This window comes from Micropterus dolomieu, linkage group LG09 (genome assembly GCF_021292245.1).
Source record: "Micropterus dolomieu isolate WLL.071019.BEF.003 ecotype Adirondacks linkage group LG09, ASM2129224v1, whole genome shotgun sequence".
Classification (NCBI taxonomy): Eukaryota; Metazoa; Chordata; class Actinopteri; order Centrarchiformes; family Centrarchidae; genus Micropterus; species Micropterus dolomieu.
The window spans coordinates 3,917,400-3,944,493 of record NC_060158.1 but is presented as its reverse complement, the minus strand read 5'-3'; the positions used below and the strand labels follow the sequence as shown (position 1 = coordinate 3,944,493).

General features: G+C 46.3%; 4 protein-coding genes and 1 long non-coding RNA gene across 11 annotated transcripts in view; 2 read left to right on the top strand and 3 right to left on the bottom strand.

Annotated features, from left to right (window-relative positions):
• LOC123976865 overlaps positions 1–9,604 on the top strand; it is a 25,397-nt gene extending 15,793 nt beyond the window's left edge. Inside the window, exon 3 of the long non-coding RNA XR_006826441.1 lies at positions 8,517–9,604. This is a non-coding gene — a long non-coding RNA (uncharacterized LOC123976865). The remainder of the gene's footprint in view (positions 1–8,516) is intronic.
• Positions 1–11,344, bottom strand: part of LOC123976849 (zinc finger protein 665-like) — a 21,482-nt gene extending 10,138 nt beyond the window's left edge. Inside the window, exons 1-3 of one of the 3 annotated variants that reach the window (XR_006826437.1) lie at positions 10,740–11,344; positions 8,487–8,819; positions 3,503–5,750 (exon numbers count right to left, since the gene is read on the bottom strand). Coding sequence is in view for 1 of the 3 variants with exons in the window: in XM_046059230.1 (XP_045915186.1) it covers positions 3,640–5,750; positions 8,487–8,819; positions 10,740–10,800 (2,505 nt within the window). In the remaining 2 variants the exon portion in view is untranslated. Of the gene's footprint in view, positions 1–2,055; positions 5,751–8,486; positions 8,820–10,739 lie in introns of those variants that run through there. The other 2 variants (XR_006826436.1, XM_046059230.1) reach the window with 2 other exon arrangements.
• Positions 1–27,094, bottom strand: part of LOC123976847 (GON-4-like protein) — an 82,010-nt gene that overhangs the window by 2,052 nt on the left and 52,864 nt on the right. For all 4 annotated transcript variants that reach the window (XM_046059226.1, XM_046059227.1, XM_046059225.1 and 1 more), the window contains 5 exons: positions 1,936–2,010; positions 1,634–1,831; positions 1,405–1,548; positions 925–1,211; positions 632–734 (listed from right to left, as the gene is read on the bottom strand). In XM_046059226.1, the coding sequence (XP_045915182.1) occupies positions 632–734; positions 925–1,211; positions 1,405–1,548; positions 1,634–1,831; positions 1,936–2,010 (807 nt within the window). The remainder of the gene's footprint in view (positions 1–631; positions 735–924; positions 1,212–1,404; positions 1,549–1,633; positions 1,832–1,935; positions 2,011–27,094) is intronic.
• Positions 9,692–27,094, top strand: part of si:ch211-191i18.4 (uncharacterized protein LOC799350 homolog) — a 19,706-nt gene continuing 2,303 nt past the window's right edge. The window contains exons 1-2 of one of the 2 annotated variants that reach the window (XM_046059246.1): positions 9,692–10,642; positions 26,311–26,483. In XM_046059246.1, the coding sequence (XP_045915202.1) occupies positions 26,385–26,483 (99 nt within the window). In that variant the 5' untranslated portion in view covers positions 9,692–10,642; positions 26,311–26,384. Of the gene's footprint in view, positions 10,643–12,950; positions 13,100–26,310; positions 26,484–27,094 lie in introns of those variants that run through there. The other variant, XM_046059247.1, reaches the window with a different exon arrangement.
• On the bottom strand, positions 15,334–21,303 carry LOC123976852 (zinc finger protein 3-like). Its single transcript, XM_046059234.1, has 2 exons — positions 21,018–21,303; positions 15,334–17,444 (listed from the first exon to the last, which is right to left on the bottom strand). Exons 1-2 carry the CDS (start codon positions 21,214–21,216, stop codon positions 15,658–15,660), a joined length of 1,986 nt encoding a protein of 661 aa, XP_045915190.1. The 5' UTR covers positions 21,217–21,303; the 3' UTR covers positions 15,334–15,657.

Here is a 27,094-nt window from a genome sequence, read left to right as displayed (position 1 = left end):
CCGTCGGACACACACCGAGCAGAGCCGTCGGACAAACATCGAGCGCAGAGCCGTCGGACAAACATCGAGCAGAGCCGTCGGACAAACATCGAGCAGAGCCGTCGGACAAACATCGAGCGCAGAGCCGTCGGACAAACATCGAGCAGAGCCGTCGGACAAACATCGAGCAGAGCCGTCGGACAAACATCGAGCGCAGAGCCGTCGGACAAACATCGAGCAGAGCCGTCGGACAAACATCGAGCAGAGCCGTCGGACAAACATCGAGCAGAGCCGTCGGACAAACATCGAGCAGAGCCGTCGGACAAACATCGAGCAGAGCCGTCGAGCAGAGCCGTCGAGCAGAGCCGTCGAGCAGAGCCGTCGGACAAACATCGAGCGCAGAGCCGTCGAGCAGAGCCGTCGGACAAACATCGAGCAGAGCCGTCGGACAAACATCGAGCAGAGCCGTCGGACAAACATCGAGCAGAGCAAGCACAACAATGTGGAACGTCCTGAAAAAGAAAGAGGGGGGTCATTGTAAAGCGCTGCGGGAGCATTTAGGTGGCGTTTCATGGACGAAGGAAACTTATTTAAGACCTGGAACCCTGGAGTGAACCTGACTGAGCGTCTGAAGCCCCGCCCCCCTCCTCACCTGCTGGGCGGTCTTGTTGCCCAGCTGGGCGGAGACACGTCTGAACGTTTTCCGATTGGCTCCTCTCTGCTGACAGGCGGTCAGGATGGCGCGGTCCGCCTCCCTGAAACAGGAAGAGGTCAGAGCGGTTCAGCTGCTAGTCATGCTAGCTAGCATCAGTGCGTTCAAACTTTATTCAGACAGACACTGTGACATCATCAAAACCAATTTTAATTCTCTAAAGACACAACAGGAAGTTTCATCACATCCTGTCAGCAGCTGATCTGGTATCAGCGGCGTGTTTGTGTTCTGACCGGGTCCAGACGACGACTTTCTCTCCGGTTGACGTCATCGAGATGTTTTTGGCGCAGACCGGTCGCTCTGACTCCGCCCCTTCCTCTCGGTCACTTCCTGTCTCGCACTCTTCAGATGCCTGGCGGTCGACTCTCTTCCCGTTCCCATCAGGAGGATTCTGGGATACGCAGTCCCTCTCCGCGGTCTCGGAGCTGGTTGCTACGGGTGACGACTGGCCGTGAAGCTGCTGGAAAAACTCACAGAATTCCTCCTGCAGGCCCGGGTGGCGTTTGAGGAGCGAGGAGACCTGAAGGAGAAACACAGCGAGGTTTGTGAGCGCTGTGACAGGAAGTGGTTCCATCAGTGGTAATAAAGACAGTAGAAGAAGAAGAGCTCGCTGACCAGAAACAAAAGCAAGACCTCCAGAAACACTCAGAGAGAAGAAGACAAGCAATAATGAGAACTGGTGATTGGTTGGGGGGTCAAAGGTCATCCTCTACCTTGTCCATTTCATCGGGTGGGGGGGCGGCGCTTCCTTGCAGCACCGACACCACCTGCTGGTAAGGGGCGGAGCCTTCTCCCAGGCTCTGCCCCAGTCGCCTCAGAAACCGCCGACTGCGTTCAAACAGCTGCTGCTCCGGCAGCTGACAGAAGAAACCACAGAAGAAGAGTTAGTTCGGTCTGCACCTGAGTGACATCATGCCGTGATGTCAGAGTAACGTTACCCACCAGTCCGCAGCGGCGGGCCTGTCCTTGGTTCAGGAAGGCGGCGAAGTCTCTGAGCAGCTGAGGCCACGGCTGCAGCACACAGCTCAGGCCGTCATACAGAGCCTTCGGGGACCCCAGGGGCCCCGCTGCCGAGAACTGATCCAGCACCTGCAGCAGCTGCTCTGAGAGGCCCTGTGACCCCTGCACTGCATCACACACCTGCACAGGAAACAGGAAGTGCAGACAAACATCTGGCGTGTTGAAGAAACAACAGTAACAACAGGAAGTCACAATGAAACATGTTGTGATGTCAGAGGTCTTACTCTGAGGAGATAATCCTGAGCGAAGACCTCCTCCTCAGACCCCCTCCGGTCCTCAGACCCCTTCCGGTCCGCTTCCTGCACACAAACAAACCTGATCCTGAATCATCCTGAAGCTCCAAACTGAAAACAGAGTTAGAGGAGCGGTGCAGCAGCTGCTCGGAGACACTGAGGCTGCTGTTCCCCGGCTAAACTCTGGCAGAGGGACCAGACTGAAGCTTTATTTCCAGCAGAGAGACGGCAGAGTCTCAGGTGCACCAACACCGACCCCCCGGCGTTATTTAAGAGCTGACGGATCACCTGCGTTAAAAGGTTCCTGCTAAAGGAACTTGATGCTGCAGGATCACCGCCCAGCTTTGCACGCGGCGCCCAAGTAAAGGTCACACATGATCACAGAGTTAAACGACGCGGCAGGTCGGTGGGGAATTAAATATAAACGTGTCGCTTACGGTCGAAGCCGTAGCGCTGAGAGGCGAGCTGTCAGTGCGGCGTAAACAAACGCAGCAGCTGGAACCGTTCAGAGCCACCGCAGCGCGACGAGGCCCGTTATTCTCAGCGGCCGGCGCCACGGCGGTTTGTCGCTGCGTCGAGCAACACGCGCCGCGCGCCGAGCTCGCGCGCTCGCTGGACCCGGCTTCCACGCCGCGAATAATAGCTTCTTTTCTGAAAGGGTATTTCTGGAAGAACGTCGTCCTCTGCAGAACATTTAGCGCTCCATCCTGTCTACGCCGAGAAAATGTTGCAGGTGTAAAACAGATCAGGAGCTGACAGACTTCCAGGACTGTAGGCTTCCAACTCCCGGCGTTCCAGATATTAATCACACTCAGGAGAGACGTTCTCATCATTCACACTGAAACCTACACGTATGGATGAGAGTTGATGACAGTAACAGTTTCCCCTCGGGGATCAATGACGTTAATATTCCTCTCATGTTAAGAATACTTACATTTTATAGAAATCTAATTGTTAATGTCATTAAAAATCAACCTGAGTCATTACTGGTGTTGTTAAATTAATGGATTATAGTCGTGAAACGTGATTATTCCTCAGACTACGATCGGACCAGCGAAGCCTGTAATCGCTGCGTCCCTGCTAACAGCTCGGGATGATGCGAACACAGTAACTTCAGGACGGTAAAAGTTGTTCTCTGGGACGGACGCACTGAAAGAGTTGGCTGTTGAGCTTCAGACGGTCCTGAGAGACACACTGAGATCCTGCAGGACTCTGACTGATGCGGACCAACAAGGACCTGAAACAGTGAGTCCGGCTCTGTGAGAGGAGACAAACAGAACCTGACCTGGTTGGACCACGAGTCCAAGTCACCACTCTGGAACAGAAAACCTGGTTCCCCTCGTCTCAGGGATAACTAACAGGTCCCGATCAGTCCGGATCACATGATCAGTAATGAAATGAATGGTGAGCTACTTTACATGAAATAAAATCAGTTTCATCTGCAGCCTCCGAACAAACAGACACGACCATGTTTGTTCTGATAAAGGAAGGACGCTCCTGTACTGTATGTAATCAGTACGCAGATATACTGTACAGTATGTATATAAACTGCATTTACACTGTGTGCATATTTGTGTTACCACTGTAACTGGTAATAACAACGGCTGTCGTCTCTAGTCGGACGGTTTGCCGTCAGTGACCGTATGAAGTCTGAGGCCGGCAGCAGACTCTGGGCTTCGTCCTGCTGATCCTCGGTCAGATCTGAACCATCGCAGCTTCGCTTCCTGCTTCCTGCGGCTGAGCTGTTTCAGTCTCGCTGTGCTGGGTCATGTGTCGCTTCATGTTGGAGACTTGCGTAAAGCTTTTCCCACAGACGGAGCAGTGAAAGGGTTTCTCTCGCGTCTCTCCCGTGTGCTGGGCCATGTGCCGCTTCAGGTTCCCTCCTTGCGTGAATCGTACGCCGCAGACGGAGCAGCTGAACGGTCTCTCTCCTGAATGAGTCCTCAGGTGCTTCTTCAGAGCTCCGCTCGCAGTGAAGCCTTTCCCGCAGACAGAGCAGCTGAACGGCTTCTCTCCCGTGTGAATCCTTATGTGGGCCTTCAGATTGTGCTTGTGATTAAATCTGTTCCCACACTGACGGCAGCGAAAGGGTTTCTCACCCGGTTCCGTCTCCGAGTTCTCCTCGGTCTGACTTTCGTCGAGCTCCGACTGCTCGCTGCCGCACTTGTGTCGTCTGAACCCTGACAGCCAGGTGAACTTCTTGTCGCAGATGCTGCAGCTGAACTGCTTCTCTCCCGTGTGGACGGCCATGTGCTGCGTCATGTGAACCTTTTGTGTAAAACCTTTGCCACAGAACGGACAGCTGAACGGTCGCTCTCCCGTGTGAAGTCTCTCGTGCGTCTTCAGATTCACCATTCGGCCAAACCTTTTCCCGCACTGAGAGCAGCTGAATGGTTTCTCTCCCGTGTGACTGGTCATGTGACCCAGCAGCGACCTCTTGCAGCCGAATGTTTTACCGCAGTCAGAGCAGCTAAACGGTCTCTCTCCGGTGTGAATCCTCACGTGGGTCTGTAGATGTTCCTTTCGTCCAAATATTTTCCCACACTCAGAGCAGCTGAATGATTTCTTGCCAGCGTTACTTCCTGTACCAACTTCAGGGACCTTCATAGAGTTCAAACCTGACTGAGGTGCTCTGGTCTCCGTCCAGTCATCTTCAGTCTCAGGTTGTAAAAGTCTATGTGGAGCTGAGTCCCTGGCTGGTTCTGGTCCTCCACAGTCCTCTCCATCAGCTTCCATCTGTTCAGTTTGGCTCTGATGAAGCTGTGAGGACTGAGGTTTCTCTCCATCATCTTCACTCTTCACAGGGACAGGAGTGAATGGGAACTTGGATGTATCAGCCTCCTCCAGCCCTGGAAGCTGCTCTCCCTCCTGACTGGACCAGAGTTCAGGAAGCTGAGAGGACTCACCACCACACTTGTGTCTCTTCAGCTGGTAAAGCCAAGTAAATCTTTTTCCACAAACGTTGCAGCTGAAACGGTTCTCCTTTGAGTGGACGGACATGTGTTGGGTCAGATGTCCTCCGTGTTTAAAACTTTTACCGCAAACTGTGCAGCTGAACGGTCTCTCTCCGGTGTGAATTCTCATGTGTATGTTCAGATTGTCCTTGCGGCTGAATATTTTCCCACACTCAGAACAGCTGAATGACTTCTCGCCGGTCTCCGTGTCCTCCTCTGATTGGTTGTGATGGAGCTGCGAGGACTCACAAACACACTGATGGCTTTTGAGCTGAGTATACCAGGTGAATCGTTCATCACAGAAACGGCAACTGAAGCGTTTCTCCCCGGTATGGACGGACATGTGGTACGTCAGATTTACTTTCTGTGTAAAGCTTTTACCGCAGAAAGGGCAGCTGAACGGTTTCTCTCCGGTGTGAGTTCTCATATGGATCTTCAGATGTGGGCTGCGGCCAAATATTTTCCCACACTCGGAGCAGCTGTAGGTTTTCTTGCTCGTTTTACATTTCATATCAGGGACTTCAATAATTTTAAGGGAGTTTAAAACTGACTGAGGTTCTCTGGTCTCTGTCCAGTCTTCATCGCTGGCTTCAGTCTTAAACAAGTCTAAAGTCTGGTCTTCGGTGTGTGGTTGTAAATGTTTATCTGGATTTAGGTTCCAGTCTGATTCTGACTGACTGGTCCAGAGGTCCTCCTGCTCCTCTTTAATGTGTGGTGGATCTGGGTCCTCCTGGTCCAGACCAGGGCTCCACTTCTCTCTAACGTGTGGGGGCTCTGGGTCCTCCTGGTCCAGACTCCACTCCTGCTGCTCAGGGGGAACCTCTTCTTTGCTCCCCGACAGCTGCTGGACGTCTGCAAAGAACAGAAAACACACACAGGGTTGAGTTCAATTGGTTTATCATGTTTAGTCTTTTTGCATTTGTGCAGAAAACAAAATAGGTTAAAAAATGAAACAAATAAAACAAAAAGATCCACTAAAACGTTTTAGAAGAAAACTAGAACCACCAAAACAGCACAAGGACTTTCTTCAGGACCACAAGAACCACCTACAGGACCCCTATGACCTCCTCACTGACCATCAGCACCACCATCAGCGCATGCGGCGGCACTAATTGTTGAAAACACACCGCCTGACTAGTGAGCAGGACGCGACACAAAGCTGGTGTCAGCCGGGAGAGATCCCGGTTGGCGGGTCGCTCGGTGGCCGCTTGAGGAGCTCGTTACAAATACAAAGACAGAGATGTGAGCAGCTGGAGCGGCGAGACAGAGGACAGCAGGGAGAAGATAAGGAGGTTGTGGGTTTAGCTAGCTGGCTATTTAGCCCTATCAGGTGCCTTTTGTTGAAACATGTTCCAACTTTTCATAAAATCGATGAGCTTGTCAATGACAGTTTTCGTCCACTAACGAACTATCACTGCCTGGATGGGGCGGGACAAAAAAGGTTTGATTTGCTACAGTAAACTTTCAAATGCTGAACACCTCCTGCATGAATGGTTCTGATTAGTGCTGAGATAGTAGCATTAACAAATTAAGAGACCAACGTAGGCCATTTAATGAATGAAAACATGAAACTGCTGTTTCTATATAGCCCAACTAGCAGTGGGCTATATAGTTTATTTTACATAAAATGACAATGCATACAGTAAAATGATATAACATATACACAAACATACTACCAGTATACTATTAGATTAAAATTGAACTTTTTATTTAATGTTATAATATTACACTAGTTTGCTGTTGTGATCGCCATTGGAACCCCTCACAAGAAGCTACCACGGTATGTGTCATTTAAACTAGTACTTACTTATTATTACTGTACTATTTAATGTATTATTGTTGTTATTTATAACATTTCACATCAGAATATGTTTTATTACCAAGTTTGGCCTGGTGTTTGGTTCATACAATAACAATAATAAAAAGAAAAACAAAGTACCGCAACAGTTAGGAACAGAAATATAGAAAATAGAAAAATTGCAATAAAAACTATACAATCCTATACACTATATACAACCTATAAAGTAAAAATACCTCAACGGCAAATGCAAACAATATATAATAATAATCATAATATGTAGCATGTAGGGATTTATATGCATTATGTATTCAAGGAGTCACAAGTGGATTCTGTGAACAGCAGGCATGCAAAGGTAAAGGGGTTAAAAAGGTGAGAAGGACACGCAAGCAGAGAAACGCAGAGAGACGGTGGAAGAGGGGTCTGTTTTAAGCTTACATGTTGATAACGTGCATTCGTCTACTGCAACAAGAGAAAGATACCGGCACGCAGGGGCATCATTTTGTGTTGAAAGTAGTAATAAGGACTCAGATCAGAGCTGTGACCATACACTGAGCTCACGAGACGTGGCGATGCACCATACTGCTGTCACGAGAACGAGATGTGACGATAATTTAACAGTAGAAATCATCAAACTGAAATTTATAATCTGCAGGGTCTGGGGCTCCGCCCCCGGAAAGTTTTGAGCATTAAACACTTAATTTCCTGCATTGGAGACGTTTCCTGTTCTGCCTTTCCTATATCAATTTATGGTGTAAATGTTTTTATTTATGCAAAGGGAAACACTAAAGTCAGGTGGCAGGTGACAATTTAATATCTATAAGTGTTACAGAATCTCAGTCTGTGCAGCTCTCAGATCTGTTTCTCCTGCAAATCAACTTTTCTCCTGGAACATCGTCCCTGCTGAGTCATGATTTAGTCTTCGCTCCTCTGTTGTCATGTTCACGGGGAGAGAAAAGGAAACTTGGCCGATTGTTAAAGTTACTGCTGCTGCACGTTTTTGGGTCATTTTATAATCAGCAGCTTGTTTATTCTTACTGAAAAATAAATAAGAGCAAATAAACCTTTCTCAAAGCACTCTAATTTCTTATTTAACATTTCATGTTGCAAGCTATTTTTCAAAGCATTTTAACAAACACTCTTGAAAAATGACGGGGACATGTCCCCAGCGTCCCCTGTGTAAATGACACAGACGTTTCATCCTGTTGACGTTGGCTTACATTACATCCAGGTTGCTGCCACTGCTCTGAACAATTAGCTTAGCGAACATTACTGGAACATCACTGTATCTGACAGTCATGTAAGCTAGATTACTTTAATTCAATTCAATTCAATTCAATTTTATTTATATAGCACCAAATCACAACAACAGTTATCTCACAGCGCTTTTCATAAAAGAGCAGGTCTAGACCGTACTCTGTGATGTGTGTACTTCTGTCTTACATCAGGCTTGCTGTCCGACGGACAGTTCGTTGGGCAGTTTAGTGTGTTCAGCTGTCAGGACCTTTAAAAGAACTACCTGAAAGACCACTGGAACCAACAGAATGATTGATAGAATCTCTCCAATGACCACTAGAACTTTCATCAAAAAAAGTAGAACCACCTAAATGACCACAAACTCCACTAAAGGATCCCTAGCACCACCTGAATGACTACAAGTACTACCTAACGTTTTACTAGGACCTCCTAAAGGTCGTCCTTTAATGACTTTTAAAACTTTTTCTTTTGAAGACTGTTCCACCCACTTCCCTTTAAAACATGCTAAATAAACATGTCCATGTTGTTCCTACCTGAACCTTCATCTTCTTCACTCTTCACAGGGACAGGAGTGAATGGCATCTTGGTGATATCAGCCTCCTCCAGCCCTGGAAGCTGCTCTCCCTCCTGACTGGTCCAGAGTTCCTCCTGTTCCTCTTTAACGTGTGGAGGCTCTGGGTTCTTCTGGTCCAGACTGGGGCTCCACTTCTCTTTAATGTGTGGGGGCTCTGGGTCCTCCTGGTCCAGACTGGGGCTCCACTTCTCTTTAACGTGTGGGGGCTCTGGGTCCTCCTGGTCCAGACTGGGGCTCCCCTCCTGCTCCTCAGGGGGAACCTCTTGTTTGCTTCCAAACAGCTGTTGGACATCTACAGAGAACAGTAAACAAATGAAATTAAATCTATTTTCTCTGTGCTGATAACCCCTCCTAAAGGAAAAACAGAACCACCAGATTCCTAGAACCCCCTCAGTGAGCCCAATCACCACCTAAATAGCCCAGTGAAAGTGTTTTGGGTTTAAACTACTGGATGTATATAAAGAATATCATCAAATCCGAATTAGAGCTAAAATGATTAATCCTCCTAATCCTACTAGAGCACTACTAGAACTTCAATAAGAGCATCTTCTTACGGGCTTCAATACCCATAAGAACCACATAAAGGAACACCAAAACTACCTACAGAACCCCTTGAACAACCTTAGTGACCATAAGAACTAGGGATGAAATGGTTTAATGATAAACCATGGTAAACGACACATGTCTTAGTTTTTGTGAGGGGAAACTTGGTTGAAGAAAATGGACTTATAGTGAACGCAGGGTGAGTTAACTTTTAGCTTTGCTTTGTCTCTCATGCTAACAGCGTGTAAACTCAAGCTCTCAGTGTTGAAACAGTGCTCTTTCTGCTGCTGTGTGCATCGTTTATGGAGACTCTACTCGTCCACTGCACATGAGAACACGTTACGCAGTTTAGTCAACCAACCAGCATCTTCTTAATTTTAAATCCAGCAGCTATCAACTTTGTGAAAGTGTCCGAACAGGAGAAACGCTGCAGTTACTATCACTGTCTGCTAAAGACTTCTTTGTTTTCATGCAATTATGCATGGGGTCGTTGCATTACCTATATAATATAAAATATAAAATCTTGATAATGATCATGCACACGCAGATGTTTTCATATGTTTACAAAAGGCATTGGCTGTTATTTTAACATTTATGCAAACAAAATCTTCTTTGTAGTTTTCAATATAGAACTTGTTGTAATGGCTTCAGTGTGTGTTTCAGTACATTATAATTGTTTTTGGCACATTTTTACACACCGTCATAATACAAAATAGTCAATAAGTGCAACTATTTACCCCTTAAAGATTACAAGCACCAACTCAAGGAACACTAGAACCACCTAAAGAACCTGTGGAAACTCCTCAGTGACCACAAGAACAGTGATCACACAAACATCAACTATGACTGAAATGGCGTGAACCTAATGACCCGTAGAACCTCCTTCACCAAAATTCAAATCAAGTTTATTTATATAGTGCCAGTTTAAAACATAAGTGATCTCACTGCACTTTTCATGTGGGGCAGGTCTAGACCGTACTCTCTGTAATATTATTAACAGAGACCCAAATAAAGGGTCTCCCAGAACCCCCGGGTTCACCTCCTGTTCCTTTCTTTCTTCTTGCATTGCTACTATAAGTGTTTGTTTGATTCTACTCTGTTTGATTTTATTCTATAATTACTTTATTTCTTTTTACTTATTTGTCTGTTTGCACGTAGGCAGCAGTAAACTGCACTTTTTATGTGAAGATGAAACCATAATATTATATATTATCGTTATTGTAGATCAGGTTCCCGGGTGTAAACGCGTGTATGAACAACTGTATAGGCCTCTTTTTATTTTAGACAGTGAGTGATTGAACATCAGTTGGTACCGAACATGAGAAGAGAAACTATTATAAAATATGTGGGACTTTCGATGATTTGATCATCAGAATAGTTGCTTATTAATCAGCTAATCAATGAGTCGCTTCAGAGCATTATTGTTTGTTTTTGAGCAGGTTACCATGGTGATAAGCCGGGGTTAAAGGTCAGCTAGTTCCGCGATAACACAGGTAAAGCTCACCGTGCAGCTGCTAACGTGCTAAGCTAACGTTAGCTCCGGGCTGCAGGACCGACTGAAACTCAAGCACAGTAAATGACATTCGGAGTGAAGTTAAAGCTCCATCTGACGGGAATGTGCTAGCGTTAGCTTAGCATCACTGGCTGAGCACTAAAGCAGTAAACAAACCTGTTCTTATTCTCAGCTTCATTTCCGGTTTTAAAAAGCTGAGCTTACGGTGTCGGTCCATCTCTGCTCTGGTTACGGAACTCAGCTGTGACCGTTCCTCCGCCGTTATTTGGGTCCAGCTAACGGTTCAGTCCGCCAACCGAACCCAGCGTCAAACCGACCGAAACATCAACGGTCACTTCCGGGGACGGGCTTCAAACTAAATCTCACAGTGATGTCTGACCCGTAACGTTGATCACACCCGAACTGTTTTCTGATCATTTGTAACTGCAGACTAAAGAAAAAAGAAATAAACTACAATAAGACGTTTTAAACGCGTGACTTTTACACGTTTTATTGTGATGCCTTGGAAAGTTGCACCGGAAGCTGTAACCGTTGTTGCGGTTACCAAAGAACTGTTTTTAGCAAGATGGCGTCTTTAGCATGTTTAGCTTGTGAACGAGTCACGTTGTTGTGCAGAGAAAGAGTCTCTGGCACCAACAGCGAGGAGCCGCCAGAGCCTCCGTGTGTCCGGATAAAGCTGCTGCTCTCCGGCTTCACCTCGGACTCATCTCCCGGGAGCCTCCGGAGCTACTGGAGGTAGCTTAGCATGCTAACCGGAAACAGCCCGATGGGGCCGGAAGTTATCAGAGCACGTGTCAGAGTGAATCTACTTTCATCAATCAGAGGAATTTATTTCCTGTGTTTCATATTTATTGGAAATTAGATTATTTACTCCTGCGTATATTAAATATTTCACATAAATAAAAGGAAGTTTTTAAAAAATGTTTTTGCAGAATGATGGATCAGTGAGTAAAATGACATTTGTCACAATATAACAGGTTGTAAAGTGAAATGAAGTTTGTAACTCCCTTCTGCTAAATAGCAGACAATAAACAGTAATACAAAAACAATCATAAAACGGAAATAAACAGTGATCACTGGAGCAGTGCTGAGGAGGAGTTTAAGAGTCCGATAGCTTCGGGGGGAAAGCTGCTCTGCAGTCTGGTGGTGCGGCAGCAGAAACTTCTTTTCCCAGAAGGCAGCAGGGTGAACAGGCTGTGGCTGGGTGGGGTCATCGTTGTTTGAAATCCGGCCGATGATGGTGGTGTCGTCTGCAAACTTGACAGCAGAGTTCTCCATGTCGGGGGATGCAGTCGTGGTGTACAGCGTGAACAGGAGGGGGCTCCGGTGTTGAGCACTAGAGTGGAGGAGGTGAGTCCGCCAATCCGAACTGACTGGGGTCTGTTTGTGAGGTAGTCCAGTATCCAGCTGCAGAGTGTTGTGTTTAAACCCAGAGTGCTGAGCGAGGTTCCAGGCTGGCTGGGATGTTGTTCTTTATGTGCTGAAGAACCAGTTTCTCAAAGCACTTCATCAGAATGAGGGTTAGAGCCACAGGCCGGTAGCGCAGCGCAGCATGAAGTCAAACACACCTATTGACTCTCTTCGGTTACAGGAAGTGATGCAGTGTTTCCCATTAATTAACGAGACATTAATTTGCTCCGCCATAGTTTCAAAATGAACCGAAAATATTTTCACACATTCCATAATAACGTTAGAGACCTCGGGCCTATGGGTGCTCCTGCGAGCTCGCACGCTCACACATTTTGGCATCTGGCTCGAGGCCAATGCTTAGTCACTTAAAGGTAACTACGGTAGCTGTCTGTTTCTGTCACTCATCTGTGAGAAGGAGATTAAGCTAGCTGCGACTACATTTGGAGTGCGCGCGTATTCCAGCCTTTACGGTAAGTGAAGCGGCCCAGAGCGAGCTGACAGGCAGGTTAGAGACTTTATCCTGTCAGTTTGTCTCTTTAGTATGAAGAGAGGCTGTGAAGTCTTCATGTTACAACGTTATTTATCAAACCGGGTCGGACTGGATGGATTCAGCGCGAGGAGGATGCACACATGACAACGCCCGGTTTTCAAAATAAGGCGTCTGTACAGGATGGAAATAAGATTCATTGGATTATATTCACAGAAAGTAGAAAACATATGTGTCCATTAAAAGTAAAAACAGTAAAATGATCTGGAAATCACTTTTTCTATCTTCTATTCTTTGATTCAGGGCTGCTGGAAAAACATTAAATACATTTGTTGATGTTTGCTGTTTCATCACCATTTAAAACTCTACAATGGGTTTATGATCAAATAGTTGATTAGAGCACAACATTGTTTACAGGAGTTTAAAGTTCTTCACAGAAGAGAGGGTTACCTGACCCTAACCCGTCCAACATGTTTCAGATTAATGTATTAACTGAAAATCAGTAATCAATAATCCATCATCTTCCGGCTCTTCAGGTCGGGTGGCAGCAGGCTGAGCAGGGTTCTCCAGGGTCCCTCTCCTCTGCAGCATTTTCCAGCTCCTCCCAGATCCCGGCCAGGTCTGCTATTAACCCCTCCAGCGGGGTCTCGGGCTTCCCGGGGTCTGCTCCCAGCTTTACCTGCCAGAAGACCTCCAAAGGGGGCGTCGTAGCTGCCGAAGCTAACAGTAGCTGCCATAGCTAACAGTACCTGCCATAGCTAATAGTAGCCATTGTAGCTGCCATAGTTAACAGTAGCCACCGTAGTTAACATTAGCCACCGTAGCTAACAGTAGCCGCCATAGCTAACAGTAGCCATTGTAGCTGCCATAGTTAACAGTAGCCGCCGAAGCTAACAGTAGCTGCCGTAGCTAACAGTAGCCATTGTAGCTGCCATAGTTAACAGTAGCCGCCGTAGCTAACAGTAGCCGCCGTAGCTAACAGTACCTGCCATAGCTAACAGTAGCCATTGTAGCTGCCATAGTTAACAGTAGCCACCGTAGTTAACATTAGCCACCGTAGTTAACAGTAGCCGCCGAAGCTAACAGTAGCTGCCGTAGCTAACAGTAGCCATTGTAGCTGCCATAGTTAACAGTAGCCGCCGTAGCTAACAGTAGCCGCCGTAGCTAACAGTACCTGCCATAGCTAACAGTAGCCATTGTAGCTGCCATAGTTAACAGTAGCCACCGTAGTTAACATTAGCCACCGTAGTTAACAGTAGCCGCCGAAGCTAACAGTAGCTGCCGTAGCTAACAGTAGCCATTGTAGCTGCCATAGTTAACAGTAGCCGCCGTAGCTAACAGTAGCCGCCGTAGCTAACAGTACCTGCCATAGCTAACAGTAGCCATTGTAGCTGCCATAGTTAACAGTAGCCACCGTAGTTAACATTAGCCACCGTAGTTAACAGTAGCCGCCGAAGCTAACAGTAGCTGCCGTAGCTAACAGTAGCCATTGTAGCTGCCATAGTTAACAGTAGCCGCCGTAGCTAACAGTAGCCGCCGTAGCTAACAGTACCTGCCATAGCTAACAGTAGCCATTGTAGCTGCCATAGTTAACAGTAGCCACCGTAGTTAACATTAGCCACCGTAGTTAACAGTAGCCGCCGAAGCTAACAGTAGCTGCCGTAGCTAACAGTAGCCATTGTAGCTGCCATAGTTAACAGTAGCCGCCGTAGCTAACAGTAGCCGCCGTAGCTAACAGTACCTGCCATAGCTAACAGTAGCCATTGTAGCTGCCATAGTTAACAGTAGCCGCCATAGCTAACAGTAGCCATTGTAGCTGCCGTAGTCAACAGTAGCCATTGTAACTAACAGTAGCCATTGTAGCCGCCGTAGTCAACAGTAGCCGCCGTAGCTAACAGTAGCCGCCATACCTAACAGTAGCCATTGTAGCCGCCGTAGCTAACAGTAGCCGCCGTAGCTAACAGTAGCCGCCGTAGCTAACAGTAGCAGTTTTGTAAGCAGACACTGTGGGGGCAGAGTGTAAATAAGCTAGCTAGCTTGGTTAGCAAGGTGCATCTGTAATTCACATTAACTGTGATGCTAATTTTAGCTAGCGACAAACAGGCTTAAAACAAAATGTACTTCCTGGAAAAATGAACAGCCGACTCCTGATGAGCTTTTTCAGCGGCGCTGGTTAAATGTACACAGAGCAGCGGATACGAGTCGCCTCTATCCTGATTTACGGGTCGCCATGGTAGCGACTTGTCAATCAGCTTGTAGCCCCGCCCTAAAGCCTCCCCTGCTTTCTGTTCTCTGTTCCTCTAAATGGGACCATAATTTACTAAATGAACATCATGCTGTGTTGAAGAAGACTTGAAACTAGCGACTGAGACCATAAACTCATCAGGAAAGTGTTTACTGAGGGAATAAATAAGCTGACAAGTAGAAAAATTTTCTCACAGACTTCTTTCTGCAGCCGGTGGAGTCGCCCCCTGCTGGCTGCTAGAGAGGACGCAGGTTTAAGCTTCAGCACTGATTTCAGTTTCAGACCTGGAGGTTTCTGCTTGTTATAAAAAAATTTAAATAAAAACTACAGCTAGCGATCCGCCCGCCTCGCAGCCTGCAGAGAGACAAAACATCTCTTTGGCTTTTCTTTCAAGTGAACAAACTTATTTTCCCAGGAGATTTTAATACCATTATATGTCATAGACTTTGATAGACTGTGTACTCTTATTATTGTTGTACTTTTACCTTGGAAAGTATCGTGGTCGTTTCAGATGTGATATATAAATAAAGTTGATATTGATGTTGGGTGGTGAGAGTATGTGCAGTTGGCTCTCAGCGATTCCAAACACAGCCACAGAAACATTTGAGAACATTACAGCAGCGTTTATTCACCACATTTAACAGCTTTTATTACCTTCTGAGGGCTTTGTACAAACACTTGGTGGGGTTTAAGACTTTTGTTGTACCACCAGCTGATTTCCCGTCACATCTCTGCCGTCCACGCTGACGGCCGAAGTGAGAACAGACAAAAAGAGTCCTGAGGAACCCCAGGTGTTCTTATTTCCACATGGTCCACGTTGTTCTACCATTTGAATTCTGTTGTAAGAAATGTAAAGTGGAACGTTTCTCAGCAGTTTCAGAATTTCATCGACACGCTGACCAGAGTCCAGTGATTCTCCTGGCGACTTCCTATCACGTGTGAAGCAACATGTGTTGTCTCAGACTTCCTTTTTGGGCGAATCTTTTTCCACAGAGCGAGCATCCGAACGGTTTCTCTCCCGTGTGAGTCCTCATGTGATTTTTCAGTCGGAAATTGTAACCAAACTTTTTACCACACAGCGAGCAGTCAAACGTGTCCTCTCCTGTGTGACGCCTCACGTGTTCAACAAAGTGGAAGCGCTGATTAAAATGTTTACCACAAATTGAGCAGCTGAACGGTTTCTCTCCCGTGTGGATCCTCATGTGGATTTTCAGAGAGTACTTGCGGCTAAAACCTTTACCGCAAACAGAGCAGCTACGTGGTTTCTCAGCAGTACTATCACTTACTCCATTACTTCTCAGAGAGTTTAAACCTGACTGAAGTCCTCTGGGCTCCTTCCAACCATCACTGACTTCAACTCCAGAATCAGCAGTCTCAGGTTGTAAAAGTCTATCCGGATCCGAGTCCCTGGCTAGTTCTGGTCCTCCACAGTCCTCTCCATCAGCATCTATCTGTTCAGTTTGGTTTTGATGAAGCTGTGAGGACTGAGGACCAACGCACCTGGGGGTTCGGAGCTGATGATCCCAGATGCTGCACTCCTCTGAGCAGACCGCCATGTGCTTTGTCAGATGTAGGTTTTGAGTGAAGCTTTTTTCACAGATTCTGCGACTAAAGGGTTTCTCTCCTGTATGAATCCTCGAGCGAGTCAGCAGATCTCCCTTTTGACTAAATCTTGTGGTTGGTTTCTTGTCAGTACTAGGTCTCACATGGACTGGGACTTTGTTAGGGTTTAAACCTGACCGAGGTCCTCTGGTCTTCTCCCTGCCACCGTAACCGTCTTCAGTCTTATCTGGTTCTGACTCTTGGTGGATCTCACTGAGTAACAGTTTCTCCCTTGTGTGAATCTTCATGTGTCTCCCAACGTCTCCTCTGTATCTAAAACGTTTCTTACAAACCGAGCAGCTGAACGGTTTCTCTCCTGTATGACGTGTCATGTGACGACTTAAGTTTGCCTTCTGAGAAAACCCTCTACCACAAACTGAGCAAGTAAAGGGTTTCTCGCCCGTGTGGGTTCTCATGTGCATCTTCAGATTTGGCATATGGCGAAAACCTTTCCCGCACTCAGAGCAGCTCAATGGTTTCTTCATAGTACATCTCACATCACTGACAGGGACTCTCAGAGTCCTGTCTTCAGTCTCAGGTTGTAAAAGTCTGTCTGGAGCAGAGTCCCTGGCTGGTTCTGGTCCTCCACAGTCCTCTCCTTCAGCTTCTGTTTCCATCTGTTCAGTTTGGCTTTGATGAAGCTGTGAGGACTGAGGTTCCTCTTCATCATCTACTTCACTCTTCACAGGGAGAAGAGTGAATAGGAACTTGGTGATATCAGCCTCCTCCAGCCCTGGAAGCTGCTCTTCCTCCTGACTGGTCCAGAGATCCTCCTGTTCCTCTTTAACGTGTGGAGGCTCTGGGTCCTCCTGGTCCAGACTGAGGCTCCACTTCTCTTTAACGTGTGGGGGCTCTGGTGGGTCCTCCTGGTCCAGACTGAGGCTCCACTTCTCTTTAACGTGTGGGGGCTCTGGTGGGTCCTCCTGGTCCAGACCGGGGCTCCACTTCTCTCTAACGTGTGGGGGCTCTGGGTCCTCCTGGTCCAGACTGAGGCTCCACTTCTCTTTAACGTGTGGGGGCTCTGGGTCCTCCTGGTCCAGACTGGGGCTCCACTCCTGCTGCTCAGGGGGAACCTCTTCTTTGCTCCCTGACAGCTGCTGGACGTCTGCAGGACTTACTGAAACACAGAGGCATTATGGGAGAAATGATAATGCAAGAAGTTACCATAGTAACCAAAGCCACCACAGCAAAAACATTAATACATGAACCAATAATAGTGACTCAAAAATAAAGAAGATTTGATTTAATTTAATAACCTTTAATAATGTGATTTATTTAGTTCATGTAAAGTCAGCTGTTTCCTCTGATGTACCAGCCACATATCACCTGCTCTGATGAACTCCTGCAGGTACATGAAGGAGATGAAACAGGTACGGCTGGCATTCAGCAGCATTTGATCTGATCTGAAAGTTTAATGTGATGATAAACGTAAGGGACACTATTTGTCATCTATTTAAGATCTAAACTCTGTTTGAAACCCACTTTTTTTGTGAATAAAGAGCTCAGCTGTTACACAGTTTTTTCTTTACAAAAGCTCCTTTTCCAGCGTATGGTACCAGCTCGACTCACCTCGACTCTACTCAGCTTTTTAGTGTTTCCCATTGCAGAAAATGGTCTCACCATTTTAGTATTTGGGTAATTGGTATCACCTCCGGCGAGATTCCAGGTGAGCTGAGGTAATACCAACAGGTGATGTGAAAACACTGCAGACTGCCGATTGGTCAAGGAGGACCTGAAGACATAACCAGCTAGCAGCGGGTGTGTTTCCTGCTGAGCTGCTGCTGCTAACGTTAGCTCAGTTTAGCTGCTCAGTTTGTTTTTAGTTTAGGATTCCTTTTGGTGTTGATCGTTCAGGAGGTTTCTAACAGGAACTTAACACTCACCGAGGTCGGACTCTCCATAACAAACGTACCCGCTCAAGAATAATAGAGAAAAATAATACAACTATTTGCAGAGAAAGAACAACGTGGCTGATATTTACATGTGCATTACTCCGGTTTGTGTTGTGGATACGTGTTGCAATGGGCGAGAATTTTGTGTACATAAATATATAAACTGACAATATAAAAATATAGAACAGCAACAATTAACAACAAATATGTGCGACATTCCAGGTTTGTAAAGTAAAATTCAGATGTGCAGAGACATTTGCGTTCTTTAACGGGGGGGGGGCCTGCAGCCTGCTCTTGTCCCTGGCAGTGGCAGCAGCGTACCAGATGGTAATGAGGAGTTGAGGATGGACTCAATGATGTCGGTGTAGAAGTGCACCATCACTGTCTTTGGCATGTTATTCGCTAACAGAGATGCGTCTCACATCCCTCCTCATTCCTCATAGTGCTACCAGTGGAAAAGTTAGTCTGGAGCCCTGAAGCTCATGGAAATCAAAAATCCAATCCGTATCTCAAAATATGAGAACCTTAGAAACCTGACAGTTGTCCAGAAGACACTCGTTGACCCCGTCCACAGCGAGGGTGAGCCACAGAGGGTCCCGGCTGAAAGGGCTGGCTGCTGGATCAAAGCATGTTTAAGGTGACCGGAAGGTTAAAGTGTGACAGGAAAAGGTGCACAAGCAACAGGGACAACCGCAGCCGATTCAAGAACTTAGGGGAGCTCCACAAGGAGTGGACTGATGCAAGTTATTCTAACTTTCTGAGATGCACCTGTATTTAACACGAGGCAGCTGACTGATCACCACCCCGCTCCGGTTGAGTCCAAGCTGGCCTGATTAGACAAACAAAGCTTACTTCCAATTCCAATATTTCATTCTCAACGATGAATTATCACAAGTACCGGTTCACCAGGGCATGTTCAAAGTAGTGTTTGGTTTTTGCTAAAATAAATTAAATATATAAGTTATGCAGCTGGCCGTGATCCTTAACAACGTAGTTCACACACACAAGCTCTACTTCTAGGCTACACAGGAAATATCAACCGTCAGCGTCCTTCAGCAGCAGGTGTAGATGTTCCTAACTGGCCACCAGGTGTCAGGCTCAGACCATCATGGGGGATCATGAGGACGAGCCTCCGCCCACTACGTCTATTTCAACCAATACCAGAGGAGCCTCCACTGACATGCATCCATCTACCTGGATTTCTTCATAAATTGGTCATAAAATGTGATCTGAAGTCACAACAGACAAACACAGTCTGCTTAAACTAAAACCAGACAAAGCATTACGTGTTTTTATTGAACACAGCGTGTAAACAATCACAGGGCAGGGTGGAAACCGTATGTGAACCCCTCGGCTAGGGACTAAAAGCTAATTGGAGTCAGGAATCAGCCAACCTGGCGTCCAGTCAATGAGACGAGATTGGAGGTGTGGGTTAGAGCTGCCCTGCCCTATAAAAACACGTCATCAAGGATGGACAGGAGGGGGAGTACAGGAGCCTGGTAGAGGACTTCGTGAGGTGGTGCAGCACCAACCATCTGCAGCTGAACACCTCCAAGACCAAGGAGATGGTGGTGGACTTCAGAAGGAAGAAACCACATCTCCAGTCTGTGTCCATCAAGGGGGTCGATGTGGAGGTGGTCAGGACTTACAAATATCTGGGGCTGTAGCTGGATGACAAGCTGGACTGGACAGCAAATATGGACACTCTCCACAGGAAAGGGCAGAGTCGTCTATGCTTCCTGAGAAGGCTGGGGTCCTTCAACATCTGCATCTGCCTCTTTTATGCTGGAGTTTGCTGGGAAGCAGCAAGAAGAGAGACGCCGGTCGACCGGACAGACTGGTGAGGAGAGCTGGCTCAGTGGTGGGCACAGAGCTGGACTCTCTGAAGAAGGAAAGAAGGACCCTGGACAAACTGCTGTCCATACTGGACTACGCCCAGCACCCTCTGCACACCACCTTCATCGGGCAGAGGACTGTGTTCAGTGACTGCTGTCCAGCCCAGCTCCACCAACACACTTAAAAAGTCTTTGTCCCCCTCATCGGAGCTCGGAGTAAACGGCTTTCATTAAATAAGCTTTTTACTTTAGTTTATAGGATTACAACTTGATTTATCTTCACTCGAGCTTCTCAGCAGCTTCCGTGCACACAGTGTTGTTGTTAGCGTCGTTTGGCACTACTTCAAATTTATATAAAAACCGGACATTGCTGGGAGAAAAGAAAGCGAGGAGGTTGAACTACCTGGTCAGAAAACACGTGTCTGTAACTTTATTCCAGCTGTCGTTGTACTTTACTGTGACCAAGTTAGCTAATAGCATAGCCCTGATCGATCCGAACTCCATTCAGAAAACAAACATTTTAGAAGTTGTTGTCCTGCTGTCTCGCTGACAGACATGACAAAGCATGAAATCATATGTTTAACAAATCTGCATCATGTTGTCGTTATTTCGGCATCAGTTTGATCCGTTTATTGCTCTTTAATCACAGCAACATGTTCACTTTGGGTTCATACAGCTGTAGTAAAGGCGAGTTGTTTCTTAACGTCATCGCGTTAAAATGTCCTTCTCGCGTTGTGTGTGAACACTTATTATAGAGACGCATACAGGTTTGATTCTGAAGACAACCCTCTGTCCACACATCGAGGACAGATTGATCACATGTCTGGGTAAAAACTAGCAGCCTGTCTAACCGGGAGTTAATGTTTCTAAGACGTAAATGCGTCGTGAAGGAGGAACTGAAAGGCAGTTTAAAGGCTGAACACCGAGCGGCAGCAGGTCAGAGTAAATATGAAGAGAACCGACCTGCTCTGTGCAGCCGGACTTCAGGCTGGAACACAGCGTCCAGCAGCTTCCGGTGTCTCTGGTTCTCCTCTTTGGACCGACAGAGTTCCCGCTCGTACTCTGATATCGTCCTTTCAAACAGCCCGAATATCTCTTCAGCAGCCGCACTCAGTCGCTGCTTCACCAACGCTCTCAGCACCTGGACTTTACTCATTTCCATCGCTCGAAACTTTTCTCCACGAACTCTGAGCTGCGCTGCGAGGCTAACTTCCGGTTAGCATGCTAAGCCCGCTGTGCGGCTAACTTCTTCTTCTGTAGTTGTATTGGCGGCCTTCAGGTGCAGTGCCGCCCCCTGCCGGCTGCTGCGTGTCTCTGTTCTTCTCCGCCCCCAATAAAATACTGAATCAATTATGTCATTAAAAATAAAAATATATTTGATAGAAGTGGTCTCCGCTACAGACCCTGAGAACCTGACAAATCATCTTTTTACTTTTGTTTTTATTTAAAAAGTAAATTATAATGGACCATAGGTGTCATTACCCTGGAGATTTGTTAACTAACAAATGAAAATGCTTTGAGAAAAGTTTATTTGCACATTAAGAAAACATGCGATGCAATTTAAATATAGAAGAAACAAAGTAACTTAAGCTAAAAACAAAACAAGCGGCTCATTACAGCATTATATTTATATATTTATGAATTGTCACCTGCCAGCTGAATTTCCCTTTATATAAATAAAGACATTTCCACCCGCCCCTCCCCCCTCCCCCCAACCTGAGCCCTTATGGCCCCCCACCACTTTTCAACACAAAGTGAGGCCCCTGTAATGTTTTCTGTCCTGCTCTTGTTTTATTTATTGATTTAATAAAAAAAAATCTTGACCTACAAATGAAAAAGAAGAACAAACAAACATAAAAACATGTTCTATTTCCTCCTTTTTAAGTCTTTCATTATTTTACTCTTCTAAACACAGGGCCAGAGATGGACCCTCCTGGGGGCCGAGGCCAGGCTGTGCTGTCTGTTGTGTCAACAAAATATTTGTTTGTTAAATTAATATTTTAGTTTGTTTAAAGCAATGACCAAGCGGCCAGCAGCCGAAAGCAATATGACGATCAATTTCAGCCTCTCAAAGTTTTGCCTACAATAAAATCCAAAGACATAAAACGCTTCAAGCAGGTCGCAGTGTTACTTTAAACATTTATTGTCACTAGACAAACAGGCGGTTTTGACGCAGAAAAACAAACTGGCTTTACAGTCTAAAGAAATAATATTTAGAAGATTTTATTATTTTGATATTTTCGTAATTATTCCTTTATTTGTATTTTGTTTTTAAATTTCACATTTGATACAGATTTTTTAGTTACTTTTTTTCTTTAAATTAATCAATGAATTTTTTTGGTCTATTAACACACACACTCACACACTTACTGTTTTATTTATTAACTTTTATTTTTTATATTTTTAATATATTTATTTGTCTGGCTGAAATGCAGGGCGCGACCACCCAGCATGGCGTCCTGTTGTCCAGCTGGACTTCATTGGTCCAGTTCCAAAGAAACCTTGTCCAACTGAAAATAGTGACCAGTGGTTCTGACTTTGGTCTAAAAAAATGGTGTTTGTACTCAAGGTGGTTCTGTACCAGATCCCTTCAAAGGACGGAGTACGGATCGGATGACTATAGAGCACTCTGGGGACCCCGAGGCCCCCACACACCTGCTGTCGGTTTACCTCAGCTTTTATTACGCTTTTATTTATAACCCCGAACCTGAAACACATGACGTGTTCATCCTGTAATAATGAAGTGGTGTTTTTCCTTTTTGACCAATCAAACACAGTTTCACAGGGTCACAGGTTTCCTTTCAGAGTCCAGATCAGTTCATACGCCGGGCCTTTCATCGTGCTTCGCAGGGTGCAAGTGCAGAAGTACAGGCAAGAGATGAAAATAAAAGACAGAGGAAGACGGCAAATACGCCGAGATTTAGATGCACAATTTAATTAAATTAAGAACAATTTAAAACAACAAAAACGAGCCGATTTCAAAGCTAAGGCAGGTTTCAGCCGTCACTTGGAGGAGTAGGCTGTGCCAAGTAGTTTTGAGCTTTCCCTTAAAGATGGTCAGAGTTGGGGCTCGTCTTATTTCAGCAGCGTTCGTTTCCCGTGTGAAACAAAAACTCAGGTTCCATAGGTTACATAAGAGGGCGGCACGGTGGTGCAGTGGTTAGCACTGTGGCCTCACAGCAAGAAGGTCTTTGGTTTGAACCTTTCTGTGTGGCATTTGCATGTTCTCCCCGTGTCTCAGTGGGTTCTCTCCAGCTCTCTTCCTCCGTCCAAAGACATGCAGGTTAACTGGTGACTCTAAATTGCCCTTGGGCATGAATGTGAGTGGTTGTTTGTATATGCGTGGCTCTGTGATGGACTGGCGACCTGTTCAAGGTTACCCCCCCGCCTTTACCCGATGTCAGCTGGGATTGGCTCCAGGCCCCAGCGACCCTGCACACAGAATGAGTGTTTGACGATGAGCGAGTGAGGTTACAGAAGTTAACTGATGTTAGTAAGATAGCCTAGTTATTTTAACCCAAACTGTGATCTTTCTCTAAACATCACCAAACCGCGACATCCCACAACATACTTAAGTCTGACAGCGTAACCAGACGCTGCATATTTATTGTTGATAATTTGACCGCCCTAAATGTAGAAAAACAAAGCTAAAGGGTTTCCAGGGCGTTAACAAGCGATGTAAAGGGGTCTTGATCAAGTGTACACACAGTCGCAGGAAAAAGTATGTGAACTCTTTGGAATCACCTAATGTAATTAGGTGTTACATGTTTTTATTGAACACAGCGTGTAAACAATCACAGGGCAGGGTGGAAACAGTATGTGAACCCCTCGGCTAGTGACTTCTCTAAAAGCTAAGTGGAGTCAGGAATCAGCCAACCTGGCGTCCAATCAATGAGACGAGATTGGAGGTGTTGGTTAGAGCTGCCCTGCCCTATAAAAAACACATCACTTTTAATTTTGCTGTTCTCATGAAGCATTGCCTGATGTGAACCATGCCTCAGATTAAGAATTGTTAACTTGCATGAAGCTGGAAAAGGTTACGGAAGTATCTCTAAAAGTTTTGATGTCCATCAGTCCACAGTTAGACAAACTGTCTATAAAATGGAGAAAGTTCAGCCTGTTGCTGCTCTCCATAGGAGTGGCCGTCCTGCAGAGACGACTGCACCAGCACAGAGCAGAATGCTCAGTGAGGTTAAGAAGGAACGTAGGGTGTCAGTAGAAGACTTGCAGAAATCTCTGGAACATGCTAACATCTCTGTTGACGACTTTACGATACATAAAACACTGACCAAGAATGGAGTTTATGGGAGGACACCACAGAGGAAAACTCCAAAAAAAACACTGCTGCACGTCTGAAGTTTGCCAAAGAGCGCCTGGATGTTCCACAGCACTACTGGCTAAATATTCTGTGGACAGATGAAACCAAAGTTGAGTTGTTTAGAAGGAACACACAACCTTTTGTGTGGAAGAAAAAACACCAAAACCTCATCCCAACTGTGAGGTATGGTGGAGGGGGCATCCAGGTTTGGGGCTGCTTCGCTGCCTCAGGGCCTGGAAGGGCTGCTATCAACTGTGAAGGTTCAGGTTCAGGGTCATCCAGGTCATAGTTATCCAACGAAGGTTGAGGTCAAGGGCAACTGGACTTGGTTGAAGATACTAGAAGTTGTTTCATCTCTCATCCAAGAGACGTCTTCATTGACGGAAAATCCAACGTTTATCAAGATATTTAGTAGGAGAATGTAAGGCCATCTATCCGCCAACTGAAGCTCCTCAGGAGATGGGTGGTGGAACAGGACAATGTCCCAAAGCACAGAAGTAAATCAACAACAGAATGGCTTCAGCAGAAGAAAATACACCTTCTGGAGTCCTGACCTCAATCCGACTGAGATGCATGACCTCAAGAGCGTGATTCACACCAGACTTTCCAAGGATATTGCTGAACTGAAACAGATTTGTAACGAGGAACGGTCCAAACTTCCACCTGACCGATGTTCAGGTCTCATCTGCAGCTACAGGAAACGTTTGGTTGAGGTTGTTGCTGCCAAGGAGGGTCAACCAGTTATTAAATTCAAGGGTTCACATACGTTTTAATTAGATGAAGATCAAATCACATTTTATGACCAATTTATGCAGAAATCCAGGTGATTCCAAAGGGTTCAGAAATGTTTTCCTGCAACTGTGTGTGATGGGAGTTTGGGGCAGTGGTGGCCCGAAGGTTAGAGAAGCGAGCTTGTGAGCGGGAGGTCGCCGGTCAATCCCCGGACCGGCAGAATAAAATCTGGGTGTGGAAAGTAAACGAAGCAGTGCTTGTCCTTCCTCATTTACCACGACTGAGGTGCCCTTGAGCAAGGCCCATAACCCATAACCCCAACAGCTCCAGTGGAGCAGACCAGGCTGCGGTTGTACTGGGCAGCTTCCAGGTGTGAATGTTCCTGCAAAAGAGAGTGAAGCTCCCCTGAATAAATAAAGGTAAAAAAAAGTTCATCCGTTACCTTCACTCAAGTTACTTTTATGAGTAAATTGTACTTGTCAGAGTATTTTCAATGCATCATCACTTTTCCTCTTACTTGAATAGAAAAATCATGACTGGTGCGTGTGGATATATTCATCGCGCTGCTTTTATTTGTTTAGTATTTTATGCATTCATGATCTGCTCAAAAGCAGGTGGTCAGCTGGTGTCTGTTATCCTACCACTGAAGCTACCTGAGGAAGACCAAATGATTCCACAGCAAATAAAATACTTTTAGTTTCAGTAAATACTTTTGTACTCTTGCTCAGTCATTTTGATGGCCACTGTTACTTCTGCTTGAGTCCAGTTTTTGGCTACCCACCCTCTGGTCCCAGATATGTCCTCGGGGTTCTCCGAGGTTCGTATGGTACAAGAACCTCAGCAGAGATATATTTGTAAGGATTTTAGGACTAGTGTAACGTGGTCGTATTTCCTAGTTTTGGAGTTGATGAAGAGTGTTTTTTGAAAGCCCTGTGAACCGACTTCTGCAGTAAGCCAAGCTACTGGAAATAAAGACGTGGGTAAGCTTTGCAGGGTCTGCTGACATGAACATCAGCATGTACGCAGAAATATACACACATACTGTATAATTATTTATTTATATGTCTGCTGTGACTTAAAGTGAACTTTGGTAACCTGAGTGTGACGTCAGCATCTGGTCATGTGACTCCTAAAGCTGCAGACTAAGAGGATTATCTCTGATTTACTGTCTGTTTCCTGCTTCAGCTGCTGTTTTTATTCACTCAGAAGAAGAATAGAGGAGAGAGAGAGCGGCAGAGCGAGCCTGTGGATGAGCAGGTGACCGATTCATTGATTGACAGATGAAGCTGAATGTGTGTGCTGCGTTTCTGCTGCTGATCTGCTGCGTCTGCCTGCAGAGAGGCGACTGCAGTCTGCCCGACGTCACGCCTCCGCTGCAGGTAGGACAGGTGTATGCTGGGAGTAAATGTAGTCCATGATCAACATGCTGTGACCTGACAGACACCACGGGGAACGTCATGGGGACAACATGGGGGACAATATATAGAACAACATGGGGGACAACATGGGGGATAACATGGGAGACAACATGTAGAACAACATGGTGAGGAGGAGGAGGAGGATGATGAGGAGGAGGATGGTGAGGATGAGGATGGTGAGGATGAGGAGGATGAGGATGTGAGGAGGATGGTGAGGATGAGGAGGAGGAGGATGGTGAGGATGAGGATGGTGAGGATGAGGAGGATGAGGATGTTAGGAGGATGGTGAGGATGAGGAGGATGAGGATGTTAGGAGGATGGTGAGGATGAGGAGGAGGAGGAGGATGAGGAGGAGGAGGATGGTGAGGAGGAGGAGGAGGAGGATGGTGAGGATGAGGATGGTGAGGAGGAGGAGGATGAGGAGGAGGAGGATGGTGAGGATGGTGAGGAGGAGGAGGAGGATGGTGAGGATGAGGATGGTGAGGATGAGGATGGTGAGGATGAGGAGGATGAGGATGTGAGGAGGATGGTGAGGATGAGGAGGAGGAGGAGGATGAGGAGGAGGAGGATGG

Excerpts from the sequence above, each read along its gene's own strand:
- LOC123976852 (XM_046059234.1), bottom strand. The coding sequence starts at position 21,216 with ATGGAAATGAGTAAAGTCCAGGTGCTGAGAGCGTTGGTGAAGCAGCGA. Across the intron at positions 17,445-21,017 it reads AGTCCGGCTGCACAGAGCAG|TAAGTCCTGCAGACGTCCAG; the intron begins GTCGGTTCTCTT and ends TCTGTGTTTCAG.